The 17,162-nt window shown below is 59.4% G+C and overlaps 1 protein-coding gene across 8 annotated transcripts in view; it reads right to left on the reverse strand.

Annotated features, from left to right (window-relative positions):
• ZNF185 (zinc finger protein 185 with LIM domain) overlaps positions 1 to 17,162 on the reverse strand; it is a 49,968-nt gene that overhangs the window by 10,030 nt on the left and 22,776 nt on the right. For 5 of the 8 annotated variants that reach the window (XM_037511801.1, XM_037511799.2, XM_037511800.2 and 2 more), the window contains 6 exons: positions 16,565 to 16,651; positions 13,848 to 13,952; positions 12,882 to 12,977; positions 12,062 to 12,151; positions 7,720 to 7,920; positions 971 to 1,171 (listed from right to left, as the gene is read on the reverse strand). In XM_037511801.1, the coding sequence (XP_037367698.1) occupies positions 971 to 1,171; positions 7,720 to 7,920; positions 12,062 to 12,151; positions 12,882 to 12,977; positions 13,848 to 13,952; positions 16,565 to 16,651 (780 nt within the window). The remainder of the gene's footprint in view (positions 1 to 970; positions 1,172 to 7,719; positions 7,921 to 12,061; positions 12,152 to 12,881; positions 12,978 to 13,847; positions 13,953 to 16,564; positions 16,652 to 17,162) is intronic. The other 3 variants (XM_037511803.2, XM_037511802.2, XM_054695503.1) reach the window with 2 other exon arrangements.

A 17,162-nucleotide genomic window follows, 5' to 3' on the forward strand; every position in this document is an offset into this window, starting at 1 on the left:
CCCGGGGCCAAGGCCGCAGCGAGGTCGGAGGCGGCGATGGCGTCTGTGCGGCGGGAGCGGGGCGGCGGTGTCAAAGCTGACACTGTCCCTGCTTCCTCTCGTGGACCTGCCATCACGCTGAAGCGTCCCGAGCTCCCACGGCTTCTACACAACAACTCCAGCTGTCTACGGCTCTTCGGAACGAGAGTGGGCAGGATGGCTCAGGACGGCCCACGCCACTTACGGACTCTTGTAAAAACACGTATTTTTAACGTTCAGAATCGTTCCAAGTGTGCAGAAAACCCTACGAGTCACCCAGATTTCCAAGATGGAAAGTGCCACAGCCACTGCAACCAGCGTGGCGTGGACAGGCGCTGCCCCAAGCAGGCGGCAGGCAAGTCAACTGTCGAGTTGGGGAGCTGCTCCCAGGAAGCATGGCCATGGTGGAGGGGGCGTCTCTAACCCACCACCCTGCTCGGCCTGGGTCTGGGGCCTCCCAGCTTGAGAAAATTCACGGCCTGTTTGCTTAGGGAACGGCCGCCCGTCCTGGGAGCGTGCAGCCCGGGTCCCGGTGCACAGCAGGGCTGTTGCCCCAAGGCTACCACCAAGGGCGTCCTGGCGGTGTGGACAGTGGAAGGGTTGATGCGACCAGTACCCTCTGCCTCCAGCGGTGCGTGCCCTCCCCACCAGGGCCACCTTCCTCAGAGACTTCCAGTGCCGAGACGGGTGGGGTGCCCACATGCCCCCAATGAGGCCTCACGCTCCAGCTGCCCGTCAGACAGCAGAGTCCACTGCCCCTTCTGGGGAGTGTGCTGGGGCTGAGAGCTGGGGCCTGAGGGAGCCCCCCTGGTGAAGGTGTGCCCGTCCTGCTCACTAACATCCCGCGGAGGGCACTGGGCTTGCCTGCTGGCCTGGGGCTCCCCTGAGTCGTAGCACTGGCCCTTGCCTAAAGCGCACTGAAGCAGCGAAAGCCCAGCCCAGCGGTCCTTACCTGCCGGCCCAGTTGTCCAGCTGCACGAGTGGCTCAGGGCCCCCAGGGCCATGCTGCCTCTCCCTCTCAGGGGCGCTGGGGTCCTCAGGCTGCTGGGTGGGCGCTGCCGGGCATCCCAGGCTGCCTCTCGGGGCTGCGGGCCTCTCCTGCCAGGTCTCTTGCACCTCAGGGTCCGTGTTCTCCTCAGAAGCAGACAAGGCGCTGCAGGGGAAGGAGCACGCTCGTGGGCGAGGCTGCGGGAGTGGGCCCTGCTCACCTGTGCATGGCACCTCCTTGGGGGCAGCCCGCCTCCCCTTGGGGGACTGCAGCACGCTGCCCCCCTCCCACCCACCTTTCCCAAGCACAGCCGATGATCACCAGGCTCCGGTGTTCCAGCAGGGTGGGCCGGCCAGCTCCCCGGCGCAACCACCTGAGCCTTCCCTGCAGCCATGTGTGCAGCCCCTGCACCAGGGCCCTGGCACTCTGCCGGGAAGCTTCACAGTCCCGAGGACATCGCTGGAGTCACAGCCTCCGGGACACCCGTGGCCCCCGTTCACTGGTACCACGGAGGCAGCGGGTACTCCGGGAAGCCCATGGGCCGTCCCGTGACTCCCAGCCCAGCCGCCAGCGCCTTTCCCGGCCGAGAGAGGGACGCCGCTACAGCCCTGGCGTCCGCGCCGCCCCCCGTCCGTGTGACACAGGCTTCCGTGACGCTTCGCCCAAGGGCTGGTCTTTTTAGAGCGGTCAGTGCCTCTCCCTGATGTGCCCTTCCTTGGAGAAAACCAGCTGGTGGCCGGAGTGCCTGAGCAGCGCGGGCGGCGAGGCCCGCAGGCAGGGAGAGCGGGAGGGGCGGCTCTCCCGTCCCGGTCCTCCAGCGCCAGCACCCCTTTCCGCAAGTCCTCCCCCCACCCCCCACCCTCCCACCCTCTCTGTGCCGCCACCCCGTGACAAGCCTGCCGGCCCGAGAGCCCATCGCACCTTGCCCAGACCCCAGGGGCGCGCCCCTGTGAGCAGGCAGAGCTGCCGGGCTCAGCTGCTCTGGGAAGGGGCTTCTCCCCAGGCCAGCCCGGGCGAGATGGTAGCCACGGAGGGGGCACAGGCCACAGCGCGTGCCAGACGGCGGCGGGCCGCGCGCAAGAGGGGGTGGGGCAGGGGACGGGGACGCAGGGCCAAGCCCGCTCATTTGTGATCCTCGCCCGCCACCTAGCGGCACGTGCGGGTAACGCCGCGGAGCGAGCCCGGCCGACGCGCTTCTGACCCAGGGTGGCCATTTTGTCAACTGACGGCGACCCCGTATTTCCCAGAGGGCACTGCGGAGCTCAGGCTGCAGGAAATGGCGGCACGCGGCGCATGCGCGCGCGCACACCCGCCGCACACTGGCCAAGGTGCCTGCGACTCCGACGCCACACCTGCAGGCGTACCCATTGATGTGTCCGTATTTTTGCTCTAGCACCTCCTTCTAGTCCTTATTATGAAGTAGTCACAGTCCTAATTAGGAGGCAGCAGCACTTTCACCCCTTTCTTACACATGAAAAAGCTGGGCTGAGGGTTTGCTTGCCTCTCTTAAATGGTGGGATGGACCGCCCATCCCCTCCCCGAGGTCAGTCTGCTCACGTGGCTAACCTGGACGCTCCCCCTCACTGCGTCTGGAGAGGGCGGTGGGGGGTGGGGGAAGCAGAAGCTAGGGCTCATCAACTAAAGGTCCCCTTTAGTACAGAAGGCCTTGCACTACCGCCCCTAGGCCACTTCTCCTTCCTCTTCCAACAGGCACACTTCTTAGAAGAGCTGTCTGTGTTCACTCTTTTCATGTCCAGCCCTTCTTCCCCGTAAGGTCCAGGCGGGGGCAGAGATGGGGTAGAGGAGTGGGAAGTTGAAACTGCTGCCACCTGCATCCCGGGAGCCTGCTCTGCCCGGTTTGCATGGGCCCTGATAAGCAGCGTTGAAAGAACAACCACTTCTGAGAGAAAAAAACTTCTTTGAAAATCAACTTCGACTCTGCATTCTCCACCTCCCTCCAAGGCCAGACCCTGCCCTATAAAAGTTGCCCTTGTCTCCCAACAGGTGCAACTTCTCTGTCCCCCGCAGGGGTCAGCGAACCTCACCTGTGAGCGCAATAAATTTCTTGCCTGTGAGAAACTTAGTCTGGCTTTCCTTTCCTTTACCGCGCCAACCCTTTCATTCCCCACCTACTCTTTATGGAAACTACCCTTGCTTTCCAATTTCCCGAACTACCTGTGCTGAAGGAGCTCCTTCAGCCCACGTGTCTAGGTCCAACGTGTGGTTCCTTAGACCCCTGCCCCCCACTGGGGTCTGCAGGCTCTCAGTGACCAAAAAAAAACCACCATCAGAGACTGCTGGCACTAGAAGAGGATTTCAAATTTTCTCATTTGCTGGAAACAGAATTCTGTTACAAAGTGGGCTCTCGCCCCCCACACCTCTGGCCTACACCCAGGTTATTTTACCCAAAAAAAGTATATAAAAAAACATGTATCTGTGGGGAAATGAAGAGCCAGCTCTCATATAAAACCAGCTGAGGGCCTCCCCGGTGGCGCAGTGGTTGAGCGCCGCGTTGCGAAGCTGCCCGCAGCCTCTGCAGCTCCGGTTCAATCCCCGGCTGCTCCCCGGCCACCGGAGGAGGGTCCCACATGGCGCGCAGACCTCTCCTGCCGCCCGCTGCTCCCCTCAGCAGTGTCCTTCGGTCCTTCTGTAACAGGGTGGTCCCCAGGAAAGGGGGAGGTTCCAGGTTCCCTGCCCCACCCAAGGAAGGGTGGAGCTGAGCAGGAAGAGGAGAAGCTGGAGAAGAGACTAAGGAAGGAAGCAGGATGGAGCAAGGAGACCTGGAGGAGGCACATGGAGCCTAGAGACACATGAAGAAACTGCGCTTGTCTTTTGGTCATGGACTAGGTGACACAGATGTGGGTGAGACCCGTGGGGAGGTGACAATGGCAGCTTTTATCTTGATGTTGATTTTGCTCTTTTCCTTCCGGGCTTGTCCAGTTGTTTGTGACCCTTTTCTGTGGGTCCCCACTGGTTTGTGTGGAGTTCTTCCAGAAAGTCGAAACAGAGCTAAACCAAGAAGAGGAGAACCTGTTTGCCTTGTTTGTAGGGTTCCAGAGACCTCCAAAGAAGGTGAGGAAGCTTGCCTCCATTGGCAGGACTGGACAACCCGGCCAACGAAAATGCCCTGGTACCCTCGAGAAGAGGAAAGCCCAGGTGGAGTCTGATGAGACCAACTTTATACCTGAAGCCTGCATCGACCAGATGCCAACGGTTCGCTCTGATCCTGTATGGAATATTTCAACAAAGCCAGCTAAAATTGCTGTTAGTTATTTCTACTCTGTGATTTTATGCAAAAATAGAAAAATGGTTTAAAAGTAGATCTAGTTTGCAAACTTTTGCTTTGCTGTTAAAAGTTTGGGATCAAGGTTGAGAAAATTTGTGGTTTTTTACATCAGTTGAACCATTTTAACATTTTTTCCCTGTGATTTTGATATATTTGCTATCTTGTTTTAGCCAATGCTCCAAATTTTTTCTTTTGGCTTGGATAATGGACTATTTTTAAGTAATGAAACTGTCATACTGGACATTCATGGACAATGCTGCTGACTAATTGTTGCTTCTCTTACACACATTGTGACCCTGAAAAAAGACTGTCTCCTAAGATTACACCATGACATCTGTGCCACCATAGATATGGTGGAATAAAAATTAAAAGGGGGGATTGTAACAGGGTGGTCCCCAGGAAAGGGGGAGGTTCCAGGTTCCCTGCCCCACCCAAGGAAGGGTGGAGCTGAGCAGGAAGAGGAGAAGCTGCAGAAGAGACTGAGGAAGGAAGCAGGATGGAGCCAGGAGACCTGGAGGAGGCACATGGAGCCTAGAGACACATGAAGAAACTGCGCTTGTCTTTTGGTCGTGGACGGGGTGACACAGATGTGGGTGAGACCCGTGGGGAGGTGACAATGGCAGCTTTTATCTTGATGTTGATTTTGCTCTTTTCCTTCCGGGCTTGTCCAGTTGTTTGTGACCCTTTTCTGTGGGTCCCCACTGGAAGATGTTTTAGACTTGTGGTAGACTTTGGGGCCTTGTTCTGGGCTGATCCCATATGGATGGACTTTTACCCACGAGGGGATGGGTCACTTTGGGTGCTTCATTTAGAAACTAGACTCTTTGCCTTACCTGTATTGTTTCCTAGTTTTATTAAAGTTCCTTCCCATTAGTCTCATGTGTTTTGTGTTGATGCGGCGGATGGCAGAACCCATGTAGAATAGGCAGGTTTGCGGGGTTTTGGGCTGCCCCTCTCCCTGTCCTATAACACTTCTGCCTGCTCTGCTCCCCGTTCTGGCTCTGGTGAATTCTCTCACCCTCCCACATTCTGACTGTACCCAGTGCTTGTGTAAATAAACAAACAAATAAATAAATAAATCTTTAAAAAAAAAAAAAAAAAAAAAGCTGAAACCGGAGCCCTGCAGCACATGCCTCAGGGCATGGCTGGCTTTCTGCAGCCCATGGCCTGGCCAGTGGCCTGGAAGTTGAGTGGCAGTGGCAGTTTCCTGCCCCACTGCTCCAGTGGCCAGTCCTATCTCCACTTCAGTCACACTCTGCTTCAACAGCAACAGTGTTGGCATGAGCTCGGAGTTCCTGCCCTGCCATCAGTGTTGCTGCCTGTGGGCAACCCGGCCCCCCGCCCACACAGATGCCAGCCAGGTTTGAGCACACCCAGCACCCAGGCGATCCTGCAGCTGCAGGACAGCTACTTGTAGGCCCACCACAGTGGGCCAGGCTTGATGGCCCTCCCAGAGCGAGCCCAGTTTGAGCACCAGAGCCACACTGACACAGCGCCCCAGAAGGTGCTTGTGGGCAGTGCAAGTGGCAGTGGCTGGCAGACATTTTACTATCTGCCACCGGTGGCCCCACTGGGGCTCAGGCTGCAGGCAGAGGCCAGCAGTGATGGTGGGCAGCAGTGGTCTTCCTACTACCCTGCCCCGGGGCATGCAGCTCCGATGGGCTGCAGTGGCAAGGTTGCCCTGTGCCACAGCAAGCTCTGGCAGAGGAGGGAACAGCAAGCCCCACAGCCCCTGGTTCAGGGCTGCAGGGAGCAGCGTGGGGCCCTCCTGGGCCGGCAGTGGGCAGCACAGTGGCCCATGGAGTCCTGGGCTAACATGGTAGGCCCCCAGTTGCCGCAGCACCACCCTCCCTCTGCTCTTTTGGTACACCTGGCCCTGCTGAAGGGTACCTGGCGCAGAGCATCTGGCCCCACTGAGGCCGGCTCTGGGTGTGGCTCCTCGGAGTCCACCAGCCCCTGTGCTTGCCTGAGGTCAGGGCAGGTTCAGTCTGTGCAAGAACCAAGTTTTCCTCTTTCTATTTGGCTCCTGATCACAGAATGGGCCAACCAGGTACAAGCTAAACGAACCAATCATGTTCAATCAGCTCATTAATTATCCAGATCTAAAATCAAGAATGGGCTAACTAGCTAACTAAAATGGGCTAACTAAAATGTTCCAATTGGTCACTTAGAATTGAAAATGGTCTAATCAGGCAGGGAGGGTAGGGGACCCTAGAAGAGGATATAAGGCAAGAGCCAGCTTAGGGCACTCTGTTCCTGGCCTCTAAGAAGAAAGAAGAAGCATCCATCGGTTGACCTCCAAAGAAAGACGCTAAATACCTTTGCAGAGACCAGGCCCCTCCCCATGCCTCCCATCCTGTATCCAACATCGCCTGAAAGGAGTACCAAGGGCCACAGGCGTGGTGTCTCAGGCGTGCTGTTGGTGTGGGCCAGCAACTCACAAAACAGTTAACGGTAGTTTGTCTGACACTGCCTCCTGGGTACTGGTGGTGACCGGCACTACTGGCCAGTGCTGTCCAGCACTCTGTGTCCCAGTCACCTCTGAGAGCTGTCCACCACTTCTGATCATTCAGCACCGCTTCCAGTTGCTGCTGCCTCCATCGCTGCCAGCTCAGCACCTGGCACTGTCCAGCCTGACCTTCAGATTGTAGCTGTGGCTGCTGCAGTGTTGCCTCAGTGGCCTCACCTGTGAGCACTGCCAGCTGCCACCACAAGTTGGACCCTGGCCCACTGCTTGCTGGTGTGCCATGAGCTCCAGGCCCTCACTGATGGGACAGCGCCATCTTGAACAAGCAGCCTTTTGTTTGGGACTCCTGGCCACAGTGGACACTATCTGGGGTGAGCTTGCCAGCCACTGGTAGCCTTAGAAACCCTTTGTTCCCTGTCTGTTAACCCCATTCCCGTTGCTCCCTGAGCCTGAGCAATCTTGCAACTGCGTGTGCAGGTGAGAACCCAGAGACAGTGACCAGGCACTAGGCGGAAGAATGGAGGGCCTGCCAGGGTGTCGCTGCCCACCCCCAAAATAGCACCGCGTGCCGGGAGACCCACCTCCCGTGCCCATCACTCGCACGCCCCCCTCGCTTGGAACTTCCCTCCGCCTCTCCCCGTCTTGCTCTCATTTGCTTTTGCTCTGTCCCCGCCAACACCTCTTTGTGCACAGCAAGCCCTGCCCCCCTGCCCAGGCCCCCAGGCTGCCTTCCCGATCCAGAGCCAGACTTGGGCGGCCCTCCCAGGAAGCCCCCCGACACTGCTCCCTGCTCAGGGGTCACTGCGCTGACCACACTCGAGGGCAGGCACCTGAGCCCTCAGGTATGTCACGTACTGAGCACTGGTTGGATGTGGGTTGGAAGCGGCCCACCTGGGTTGTGGCCTGACACCCCCGCCCCACCCCGCCGGAGCAGGGAGAGCCCAGCCCAGCGGCCCTTACCTGCCAGCCCAGTTGTCCAGCTGCACGAGTGGCTCAGGGCCCCCAGGGCCTTGCTGTCTCTCCCTCTCAGGGGCGCTGGGGTCCTCAGGCTGCTGGGTGGGCGCTGCCGGGCATCCCAGGCTGCCTCTCGGGGCTGCGGGCCTCTCCTGCCAGGTCTCTTGCACCTCAAGATCCGCGTTCTCTTCAGAAGCAGACAAGGCGCTGCAGGGGAAGGAGCACGCTCGTGGGCGAGGCCATGGGAGTGGGCCCTGCTCACCTGTGTCCAGCTCCAGCATGCCCAGTGGCTGCTGACCCCGAGTGGGGCCGAGGGGACCCTGCCTGGGCCTGCCTGGGGGCCAGTCTGCCTCCCCTTGGGGGACCTGGCACCTGCCCCATTGACACCCACAGAGACAGTGCTCTGGTGGCCTGGCTAAGCTGAGCCACCAACGCGCCTGCCAGTCTCGAATCCCCCTGGGGAGCAGCTTCCTGCCTCCGTGGGCCCCAAGCCATTTGGGAGTCTTCCTCACCTTGTGGCTTCATGTCACACCTCCCATCACGGCCATGTCCCTGAGATGCCCCTGAGGGTTGTTCTCAGCCCTGGTGCCTCCTCCAGAGCCTCCGGCCTGCGTGTTGGTGATGCTGCCTGGCAGCCTCAGGCACCAGAGATGTCAAGGCCGCCACGCCAGGGGCAACGGCTGAGCTGAGCTTCCGAGAGCACAAGCTCAGCATTGCAGGAGAGGACAACCTCAGCAGGGAACCTTTGAGCCGGGCTTGACCCAAACACCCTGCAACAGAAGCCATTTGCCCCCCTTGGCAGGCGCTGGCCCGAAATCAGATCGTGCCCCCGGCCGCTCCAGCCTGGACTCTGCTTACATAAGTAGGCCCCTAGCAGGGCACACCCTGCCTTCAATCTGGAATAAAAAGGGACGCAGTGGCCCTGAAAGCAATGTGATGATGAGGTCTCCCAGGGACTGGGAGTGCCCCCACAGGGGCAAGCACATCACCCCCTGTGTGTACCTTCTATCCCATAGGTCTGCTGCCACCGCCAGACACCATAACTGCTATGCTGAGAGGATGACACTCTCCGGCTAGCAGGACACCCCGACAGCCCCCCTTGAGCCGGCCTGGTACACACAACTTTGAGCCAAAGGCAAACCCAGAGCGTGTGTGCCTATGGGAGCCTGAGCCAGCATGGACGTCGTACCCCGTTCTTCAAAGAACCACAATAATCAATAGTTTCTCGCCCAGTTTGGATAAAGCCCAGATTCTCTGCAAAGAGCACTTTGAGGGTCTGAAACAAATGGTTGAATAAGGGTTTGTGGCCCTAGACCCAGGGCAGCGAGGCTACCGGTAGAGGTGTTATTCCTGAACCCCTGAGAAGGGAGGCTCAGTGAAACAGCTGCAGGAGGCCTGCTGGGGGGATCGAACACCCGGTGGGGTCGCGGGGCCCCACAGAGGCGCCTGGAGAACAGGCGAGGCGACACTTCCGGCTGTGCCTAGATAGAAAACCCACAAGCTCCGTAGAGGCGGGGCCAACGCAGGGCACTAACACACCGTCGACTTGGAAGAGAAGGCCCCCCTCGGCTGTGCCGCATCTCCGATGCCCGACCGGGGCTGACAGCTGAACAAATGAGCTTACATTTCAGCAGTTTTTCATGCGGAAAGAACATAAACCTGAAAGGCCCAGACTTAAAGCACAACAGAGGACAAGGGCGCGTGTGGACGTGATGACCGGCAGCAGCGCTGCGGCGGGCTGGGGAGCTACTTGCGTCCTATTAGAGACACTGGGCAGGGAGGCTGGCGAGGGGCCCCGGGAGGGGCGGCAGTCAGGAACCGGCTATATGCTTTACACGCACAAGCCCACGTGGCTCTCACGAGCACCCCAGGGTGGCAACGATCACCGCCGCCATCTCCATGGGGCGGAAACCAGGCCCAGGGGGGATGCCAGTGATGGAATCTACATGTTAACACAGCCGGAAGTGTCGCCAGGCCAGGCGCCCAAGCTCCGACCCTGCACCCCCTGCCTGTGTTGCACAGTGGGGCAGGGAGGCCAGGACCGACTTGCCAATTTGGGCCAGTGTCACTGCTCTGCTGGAGGTCCCCCCTCTCCCAACTCCCGGGACGGGCCCTGCCCGCACGGAGCCCGGGGCCCGCCAGGCAGGCCAGCAGGCGCGCCGAGGGCCCCTCCGGCTGCGAGGGTCGGGCTCGCAGCGCCCAGTCCCCGCCGCCCGCCCAGACGTGCCGCTGCACGCCCAGGGCCCAAAGGCCGCCGTGGGGGATGGGCGCGGCGTCGCATCTGTGATCCTCGCGCGCCACCTGCAGGCCGGCGCCGGCACGGCCGCAGGACCAGGAGGCGCGGGAGGCTCTTGGCCCCGACTGCCATTTTGCTTGGAGGCGTCGCTTTTCCCGGCAAGCACCGCGACCCGTGCTCGGGCTGCAGGAAATGGCGGTGCGCGCAGGCGCACACACGCCGAACGCGCGCTAGTCTCGAAGTGCGGGAGCCCGCTTTGCGCATGCGGAGACTCGAAGGGCTCCCGCTCAGCTGAGCGCACGCGCGCGCGCAGGCGCACTTGTTTGCGCCCGCCCACATATCTGGGCGGCGAGGTCTTTCTTCCCATTCTGCAATCTCTTGGCTTCATACAGACGTTATGAAAGTTCTACAATAGGGCTTGTCAAGGCCGGCATTATCGTAACAGTTTGGACTGGATAACTGTGCACTATACGATATTGTGCAGCACTCTCCCTCTCCCCCCCGCCATTACACCACTAGATGCCAATAGCACCGCCTCCCACTTGTGACAATCAGCAGTGTCGGGGAACATTGGCAAGGCACCTCTGAGAGGCGGGGGAGATGCTCTTGGTTTGGACCCACTGCCCTGGAGGAGTGATTCTCGGCCTAGACTGGATATGAAAATAAGCTGAGAACTTTAAAAAACTTTGATGGTGGAGGTCCACCCAGAACAATTAAATGTAGGTTTCCAGGTGGGGTTCAGCAACCTGTTTTCTTTAACACTTACTGTGTGATCCTCAAGTGCAGGCAGAGCTCTGAAACACTGACCAATAAAGTCTGGTGTTCTTGTAAACTTTTAAACATTGAGAAAGGAAATCTGACCCCAGGTGCTAGAGCTGGCAAAATCTGGGCTCCTTTGCTACCTCTGCTTCACACAGGGGTGTCAGCCAATTGTCTTCACCGTCAAACAGCATATGAAGCCAGATCCTCCCCAGGTTTGGGGAATAGTGGATAAGATGGTATAGACAGTGCTTCACACGTTAACCAACTAATTGCTGTTTCTGGGTCTTGAGGTTATTCTTAGAGCTTTCTGCCTTGGGCCTCAGTTATGGCACTTGTAAGACCTTGGACAAATCACTTAACTTTAGTTTCCCATCATGGATTTCACAGGGAAGATTGTTGGAAAGATTGTAGGGAAGATTGTAAAGCACTTAGCCAAGCACACTATGGATGTCTCTTACTGCTTTGTTAATTCAATGAAATTTGAAACAAAGTCACAAAATAGGGTCACATAAGTTAGTGAGTCATTGTCCACCCTGCCCTCCAACAGCTTAGTTTAAGTGGGATGACAAATGTAAAAAAGTAACTGCAGTGTGGTGTGAAAGTACAAAACTGAACCCACTTTTTAAATACCTAAATCAGACCTCCTCTTTACCTTAAAATGTGAAGTAAGATCCAACCTCTTTATCATGGCTTAACAAGGCCTGTTCCAGCTCTTCACCAGCTAGACTCCAGCCACAATGTGCTTTGGAATATGCTAAGTGCTATTGTGATCATTCACAATTTCTGCTATGATAGGCCAGTCAGCACCTTCCTACTTAGACAAGGCTCCTGTTCCAGCATTCCCTGAGCACCAGCCCTGCACAGATCTTTATTATGCCTAGAAAACATCAGGTGCTTTGGGCTCCTGTGTATATTCCGTTCCTTTTGCTTGGAGAACTCCTATTTACCTTTCAAAATTTGGCTCAAAAGTCACCTCCCCCATGAAGCCCTCCTGCCCACCCCCACTCCCGTGCTCTAGCCTGATGTATTATTCCAGTCTGGACCAGGGTTGCTCCCCATCAGCTTCGTCTGATCTGTCTGTGTGCTCCAGCTTCCAGTACAGGACAGGTGCCATCAGAGTAGTCAGTGACTGATAGAGTGGGTGACTCATTATGGAGTACTTCCTTGCTGGAGGTAACAAGGTGTAGTGGAAAGCTCTGGGGCCCCGGAGTCTCAGCTGAGGCTTCAGCCTCACTACATGCTCAGGCCAGCTCATGGGTCCTGCTGGCTTCACCTTCCAGCCAAAGGCTAATGTACCCTGGGCCACCTCTCTCTACTCCAGAAGCTCAGCACCGCCGGCTGATGCCTTACCCCTTCTGATCTGCCTTCACTTCCTCCAGGTCTGCTAGGCTGTCGCTCTTCCTGTCAGTCAGGATGGCAGAGGCCAAGGTGGCACCAGAGCTAAGGGAAGAAGCACACAGGCCTACTGAGGCCTCAGACCGAAGGAGCCCAGTGGCCCAGCTGCTTTCTCACAGAGAAGAGGGGGCACCATCGATGAAGGCTGCTCTCTGACCCACCATTTATGTGGTAGCATCCTGCGAACCCCGCTGTGGTCTTCCCAAGCACTGCCCTTGTTGAGTTGCAGCCCCTGGGGAACTTTCCTCTGGGTTTTGGGTTCCTGTGCCCTTGCCTGACCTCTGCCCCCCAAGGTTCTGTGGGAGTCCAGAGAGATCATTCCTCCCTAATGTTGCACCCACACCCAGTAAAATGGCCATGCCCACTGGTGGGCTGCAGAGAAAGAGCGGAAGCCTGAAGCCCCTCCCATCACACCTTTGAGGCCCTCGAGTCACTGCCCCCTCTGCTGTGGTCCGGCGGGCTGTGGTCCCCAGAGGAGGGAGTCCAGGGACCTGGTAACAGGCTCTCCTCCCACACTCAGTCTCCAATACCCTCCCCTCTGCCACCTCAGTGGGCCCCTGGGAGTTGGTGCTGGGCTATCTGGGCCCCCTCCCCTCCACTGCCTCTGGTGGGAGGCTCTAGCTCCAGGTCAGGGACCTCCCAGCCTTCCCTGTTCAGTTGTGATCGCCTGATGTGACAGTGACATGGAGCTGAGATGCTCAAGAGGGATCCTGGGGTGCAGGACTTGAAGGTGAAACACAAAGGTTCACTGGGCAGTTGTCCCCGCTCCACTTACCTGGCGACCTCTGGTCCAGGCTTGCAGGGCTGAGAGTCGGCACCGTGCATGGCCTCATCATCCGGGAGAGGGACGGGGCCCTCCGCTAAGCACAGCCTGTGGGAAGAAGTCAAGCCCAGGTGGGTTCAGGACCTCGGGCCTGCATGTCCGCCCCCTCCCCCCCGGAGAGGGGGCTGCACCCGACAGATGCAGGGGCTTCGTGAGGCACTGCTCGCGTGGCTACTCAGCGCACAGCAGCCTGGCGCCCAGGGCAGTGTGGCCCAGGCGCTGAGCACCCCTGCGGGCACACAGCCGCATCCAATCACAGCGTCGCCACCGCCCAGCTGCACACCTGGTGGACCTGGGGAAGCAGGGGTCCTCCTTGGGACTCCCCCGGACAGACTGCTGGAGGGCGGCGGGGCTGGCGGCAGGGGCTGGCAGGGGGGGTTGGCAGCAGGCCTGCGGCTGGCTGCATGCACCAGCTTTGCTGCTCCTCTCTGGCTATCTGCTTTCATTCCCTAGAATGCCCCCCATTTAATGTGGAAGCACTTGGGGACAGGTAGGACCTCAGCACTCCCAAAATCACCTGAGAAAGTGGCCCGCCTTGCCCGTCTCCCCAAGTCCACCAGTCATCCTGCCAGGTGCTCTGCCGGGACCCACGCATCTGTTGCTCCCAGACTCCCCCAAGCATCTGTTGCTCCCTGACTCCCCCAAGCTGCCAGCATGGGCAGGACAGCGAAGCTGGGCCAAGGGCTGGGGTGGGAGTGGCCCCGCCTGGCCTGCCTTCTGTCCTCTTCTGCAGCTGGCCGCGTGAGGGATCTGGGCAGGGCCCTCGAGGCCTCGGGCGTGCCTCCCTTCATTCTTGCAATAGTCGTTATTCATCGGAGACCCGCACTACCCACGGGACACATGGGGCAGGGCAGTCCTGGTCCCAGCTCCACCACTGACCTGGGGACCTGGCAGGATCTGTGTCCTGCAGTGAGTTACCTTGCAGAGTCTGGGCCCATGACCTTGAAGGCCTCCTCGCCAGCCGAGTCTCTCATGGGCTCTCTGGGACTGGAAACTTCCTGGTCTTTGGGGCCCGGGGGAGACCTATGAAGGAATGAGATACCCACTAACCCACAGCCACCTGCATGCCAGGGTCCGACCCTCAGGCTGCAGGAACTGTCAGTGATGACATGCTGAGCAGCTGCCAGCCCTGCAATATCAGGCGTTGAGCTCCTTGGAGGCAGCCGGCATTTGGGGCTGCAGTAACTGCCCCCACGGGCATGCAGGTGGGACTTGGACCAACTGCCCACATCAACCCCAGAAATTGGGCACTGCTGGCCCTGCCCACCTGCCAGAGGAGTAAAGCGACACACAGAGCACCCGAGTGACCTGCCCGGCCGCGAGGCGCAGGACCACCCCTGCCTACTCCGATCTCGCTGTTCGCTGTGGGGTCATCAGGTAGCGCCATGGGGTCCCGCCCAGGGGAGCCATTTCCATCATTAGAGCAAATGTAATGGGGTGGGAGTCTACCCAGAGGGGAGAGCCCCCCCCCACAGATGTCTCAAAGTGCTTTTGCCTGCAGCAAAGCCTCTTCATGCTCCCTCACGGCTGAAGCGCTGTGGCCAGCGAACTTTAGTCAAGTCTGTATTTTTTTTTTTTTGCCCTAACCCACTCCTTAGCCAACAAGATGTAACTTCTTTGTTGTCAATGCTGGTCCCCCAAAGCTATAGAACCTCATTCCCTTTCTTAATCAGCGAGGCAGGTTTGAGTCTTCCTCCTACCTCCTAGCCCATCAATTTGCAGTAAAGCTGATTTTTCTTCTCAAAAACCCGCTGTTATTATCTGACTCGTCAGGGAGAACCCCATGCCCAGTGATGCCATCACAGTGCAGTGACTTATGAGCAAAAGGTGCAGGGGGGGAGGCAGGCCGGCTGGCAGGGAGTCCTGGATCTGTGACCTTGAGCGAGGCCCTTACCCATGGGCACGTGTGGCCGCAAGCACAGTCTGTATGGGGACACCTGCTGGGCCGTCGGGGCGGGCAGGCCAGGGCTTGGTGAATTGGAGCTTCCCCGCCTCTCCTCCCCAACTGGCTTCTCCCGCTGGAAGGTGGGAGGGCATGCTCTCAGGGTCGCAGTGGCAGAGGCCTTATGGGCTCCGGAGGCAGAGGACACGGTGGGGACCTTCTTCAGATCACCCACGTTTCTCAGAGACTGGTCACCTTCACGGAACCAATGAAGCAGCTTCCAATGTTGCCTCATGAAAGACAGTGTCACACTGGATGATTCTCAATCATGCCAAGAAATGCTCCTGCACAGCACAGTTGTGGGCCAGGCCTCGGGGCCCAAAGGGAGTGTAGGAAACACTTGACCACAGCCCCGGCCCCCCAGGTGCTCAGAATATGTGGGGAGGAGCAATCTCAGAGTGGACAACTGTGACCTCTGTGCAAGATCCTCTGGTGGAGCTGAGCGGGGAAGCCTCTAGATGCTGCCTTAGACAGAGGGAGGCAGGAGCCCTGGTGCGGAGATTTTCACGGTGGACTGAAAAATGCGAAGGGAAAGGGTAGCCCAGCAGAGGCTGCAGCCTGCGGCGGCCGCGGAGGCCCAGGAGTGGAGCTACAGGGGAGGAGCCAGGGGCAGAGCCTGGCCAGGCAAGGCAGCAAATTCAGAGACTCAACAAGGAACCCCACTGCAGGGCTTCCCCTGTGTGTGTGTGTGTGGGGGGGGGGGGCTGACATGACTACTTTTGCCTTTTTAAAAAGTCGCTGGGCAGAGACGTGGGGGAGGGAGGACACAGGTGCAGCCCACACCTGGGGGAGGGCAGAAGGGGCAGGACCCTCGAAAAATACGGTGAACAGGACTCACCACCCACTTGGAGGTAGAGAGGGAGGAGCCCAGGAGAGTTAAGGGACCTAGCAATCCCTCAGGACTCATGTTCACCACCACTTCCTCCGGGAAGCCTTCCCTAACCACGCCCACCATCGTGGGGAGAGGCGCTGCTGGGAGCTTCCGCTGCCCTGAGATGACCTCACAGGCTGAGCTTCATGAGGGTGAGCCCCAGGCTGGGCACCTCACTGCTGCCTTAGCCCTGACACAGGGGGCAGGGAAGCAGGCGTTCAGCAGCGGCCTTCCCTGCGCACATCTCGCCTTGCCTGTGCCGCAGTTTCCCTTGGGCCCAGCTCACAGCGCCCCTAATCTTCCCTGTTCCTGGTTGTCTGCTACCCACTCCTGGTCAGGAGCCGGGCCTGCCGAGCCCCCTGCCGGCGGTGGCCCTATCCCTCCCTCTCCCTCCTCCGCAGGGGGCACGGGGTCATCCTGAGCTGTGGAGGTGGGTCCCGAGGCCCCGGCCCTGGCGGCCCCTCACACGGGCAGGGAAGGGGCACGCAGCGCACCCAGGGCCCCCACCCGGCACGGCTGGCCGGTCCGCCTCAGGGCTCAGACGGGCTGGGCCCACACAGCTCCTGTGCGCGCCACGGCCTCCCCAGCCAGGCAGACGGTCAGCTACTCTGGCCAGGGGGCGGTCCCCACTGGGTCCCCAGGGCCCTCCTGGCCTCCCACAGACCAAGGGTTGCCCCCTAAGAGGCACTGAATGACAGGTGACATGGGAGCAGAGAGCCCATGCACACCACGTCCCTTACACAGCAGCCCCGGCATCCTGGCCCGCAGCCCCCACCCCCAGCATGGCGTGGGAGGAGCCCGGAAGGTGGCAGCGCCCCATACCTCATTGCCCCCGGGTCTGGGGCCAGCAGGCGGAGCCCCGCCCCAGGCGTCACGATCTGCAGGCGGACAATCTCCTCACCTCTTGTGCTGTCGCCAAAGGAGAGAGCCAGAGCAGCTGATGAGAGAAGCGTCCCCCTCCCCAGTCTCTTCAGGACACTGGACCTGCACCCAGCGCCTTTCTTTTGCTCTTGTCTCCTCTTTGGCCTGGAGCTGAGGCCCGGGAGAGGGAGCACCAGAGGCCTTCCCCAGTCTCCCGCCCAGAGCCCCGTTGGCTTTGGCCACAGCCGGAGGCCTTCTGAGTGGAAGTGGCCAGTGCCCAGCCCCGGCGCCCCTGCCTGTAGCTGCTGCTGCGCTGCTGGTGACCCCTTGAGGGGCTCAGCCAGCCCATGGCCCCAATGGCGCGCCAAAGTGGCTATTGTCAGCCAGTGGGCATGGGCTCAACGTGCCCAGGAAACTGACAGCCCAGGTTGGGCCTAAGAGCTGGTGGGATGGGGGCGTCGGGGACTCAGCGGAGGAAGGCGGGTGACCAGGTGCCCAGGGCCAGAGCCCCTCGAGGAGCAGACCCTGTCCGCACTCAAGGGCCCTCTGAGAGCTCCAT

This window comes from Talpa occidentalis, unplaced genomic scaffold, assembly GCF_014898055.3.
Source record: "Talpa occidentalis isolate TD23 unplaced genomic scaffold, MPIMG_talOcc4v2.1 talOcc4.15, whole genome shotgun sequence".
NCBI lineage: Eukaryota > Metazoa > Chordata > Mammalia > Eulipotyphla > Talpidae > Talpa > Talpa occidentalis.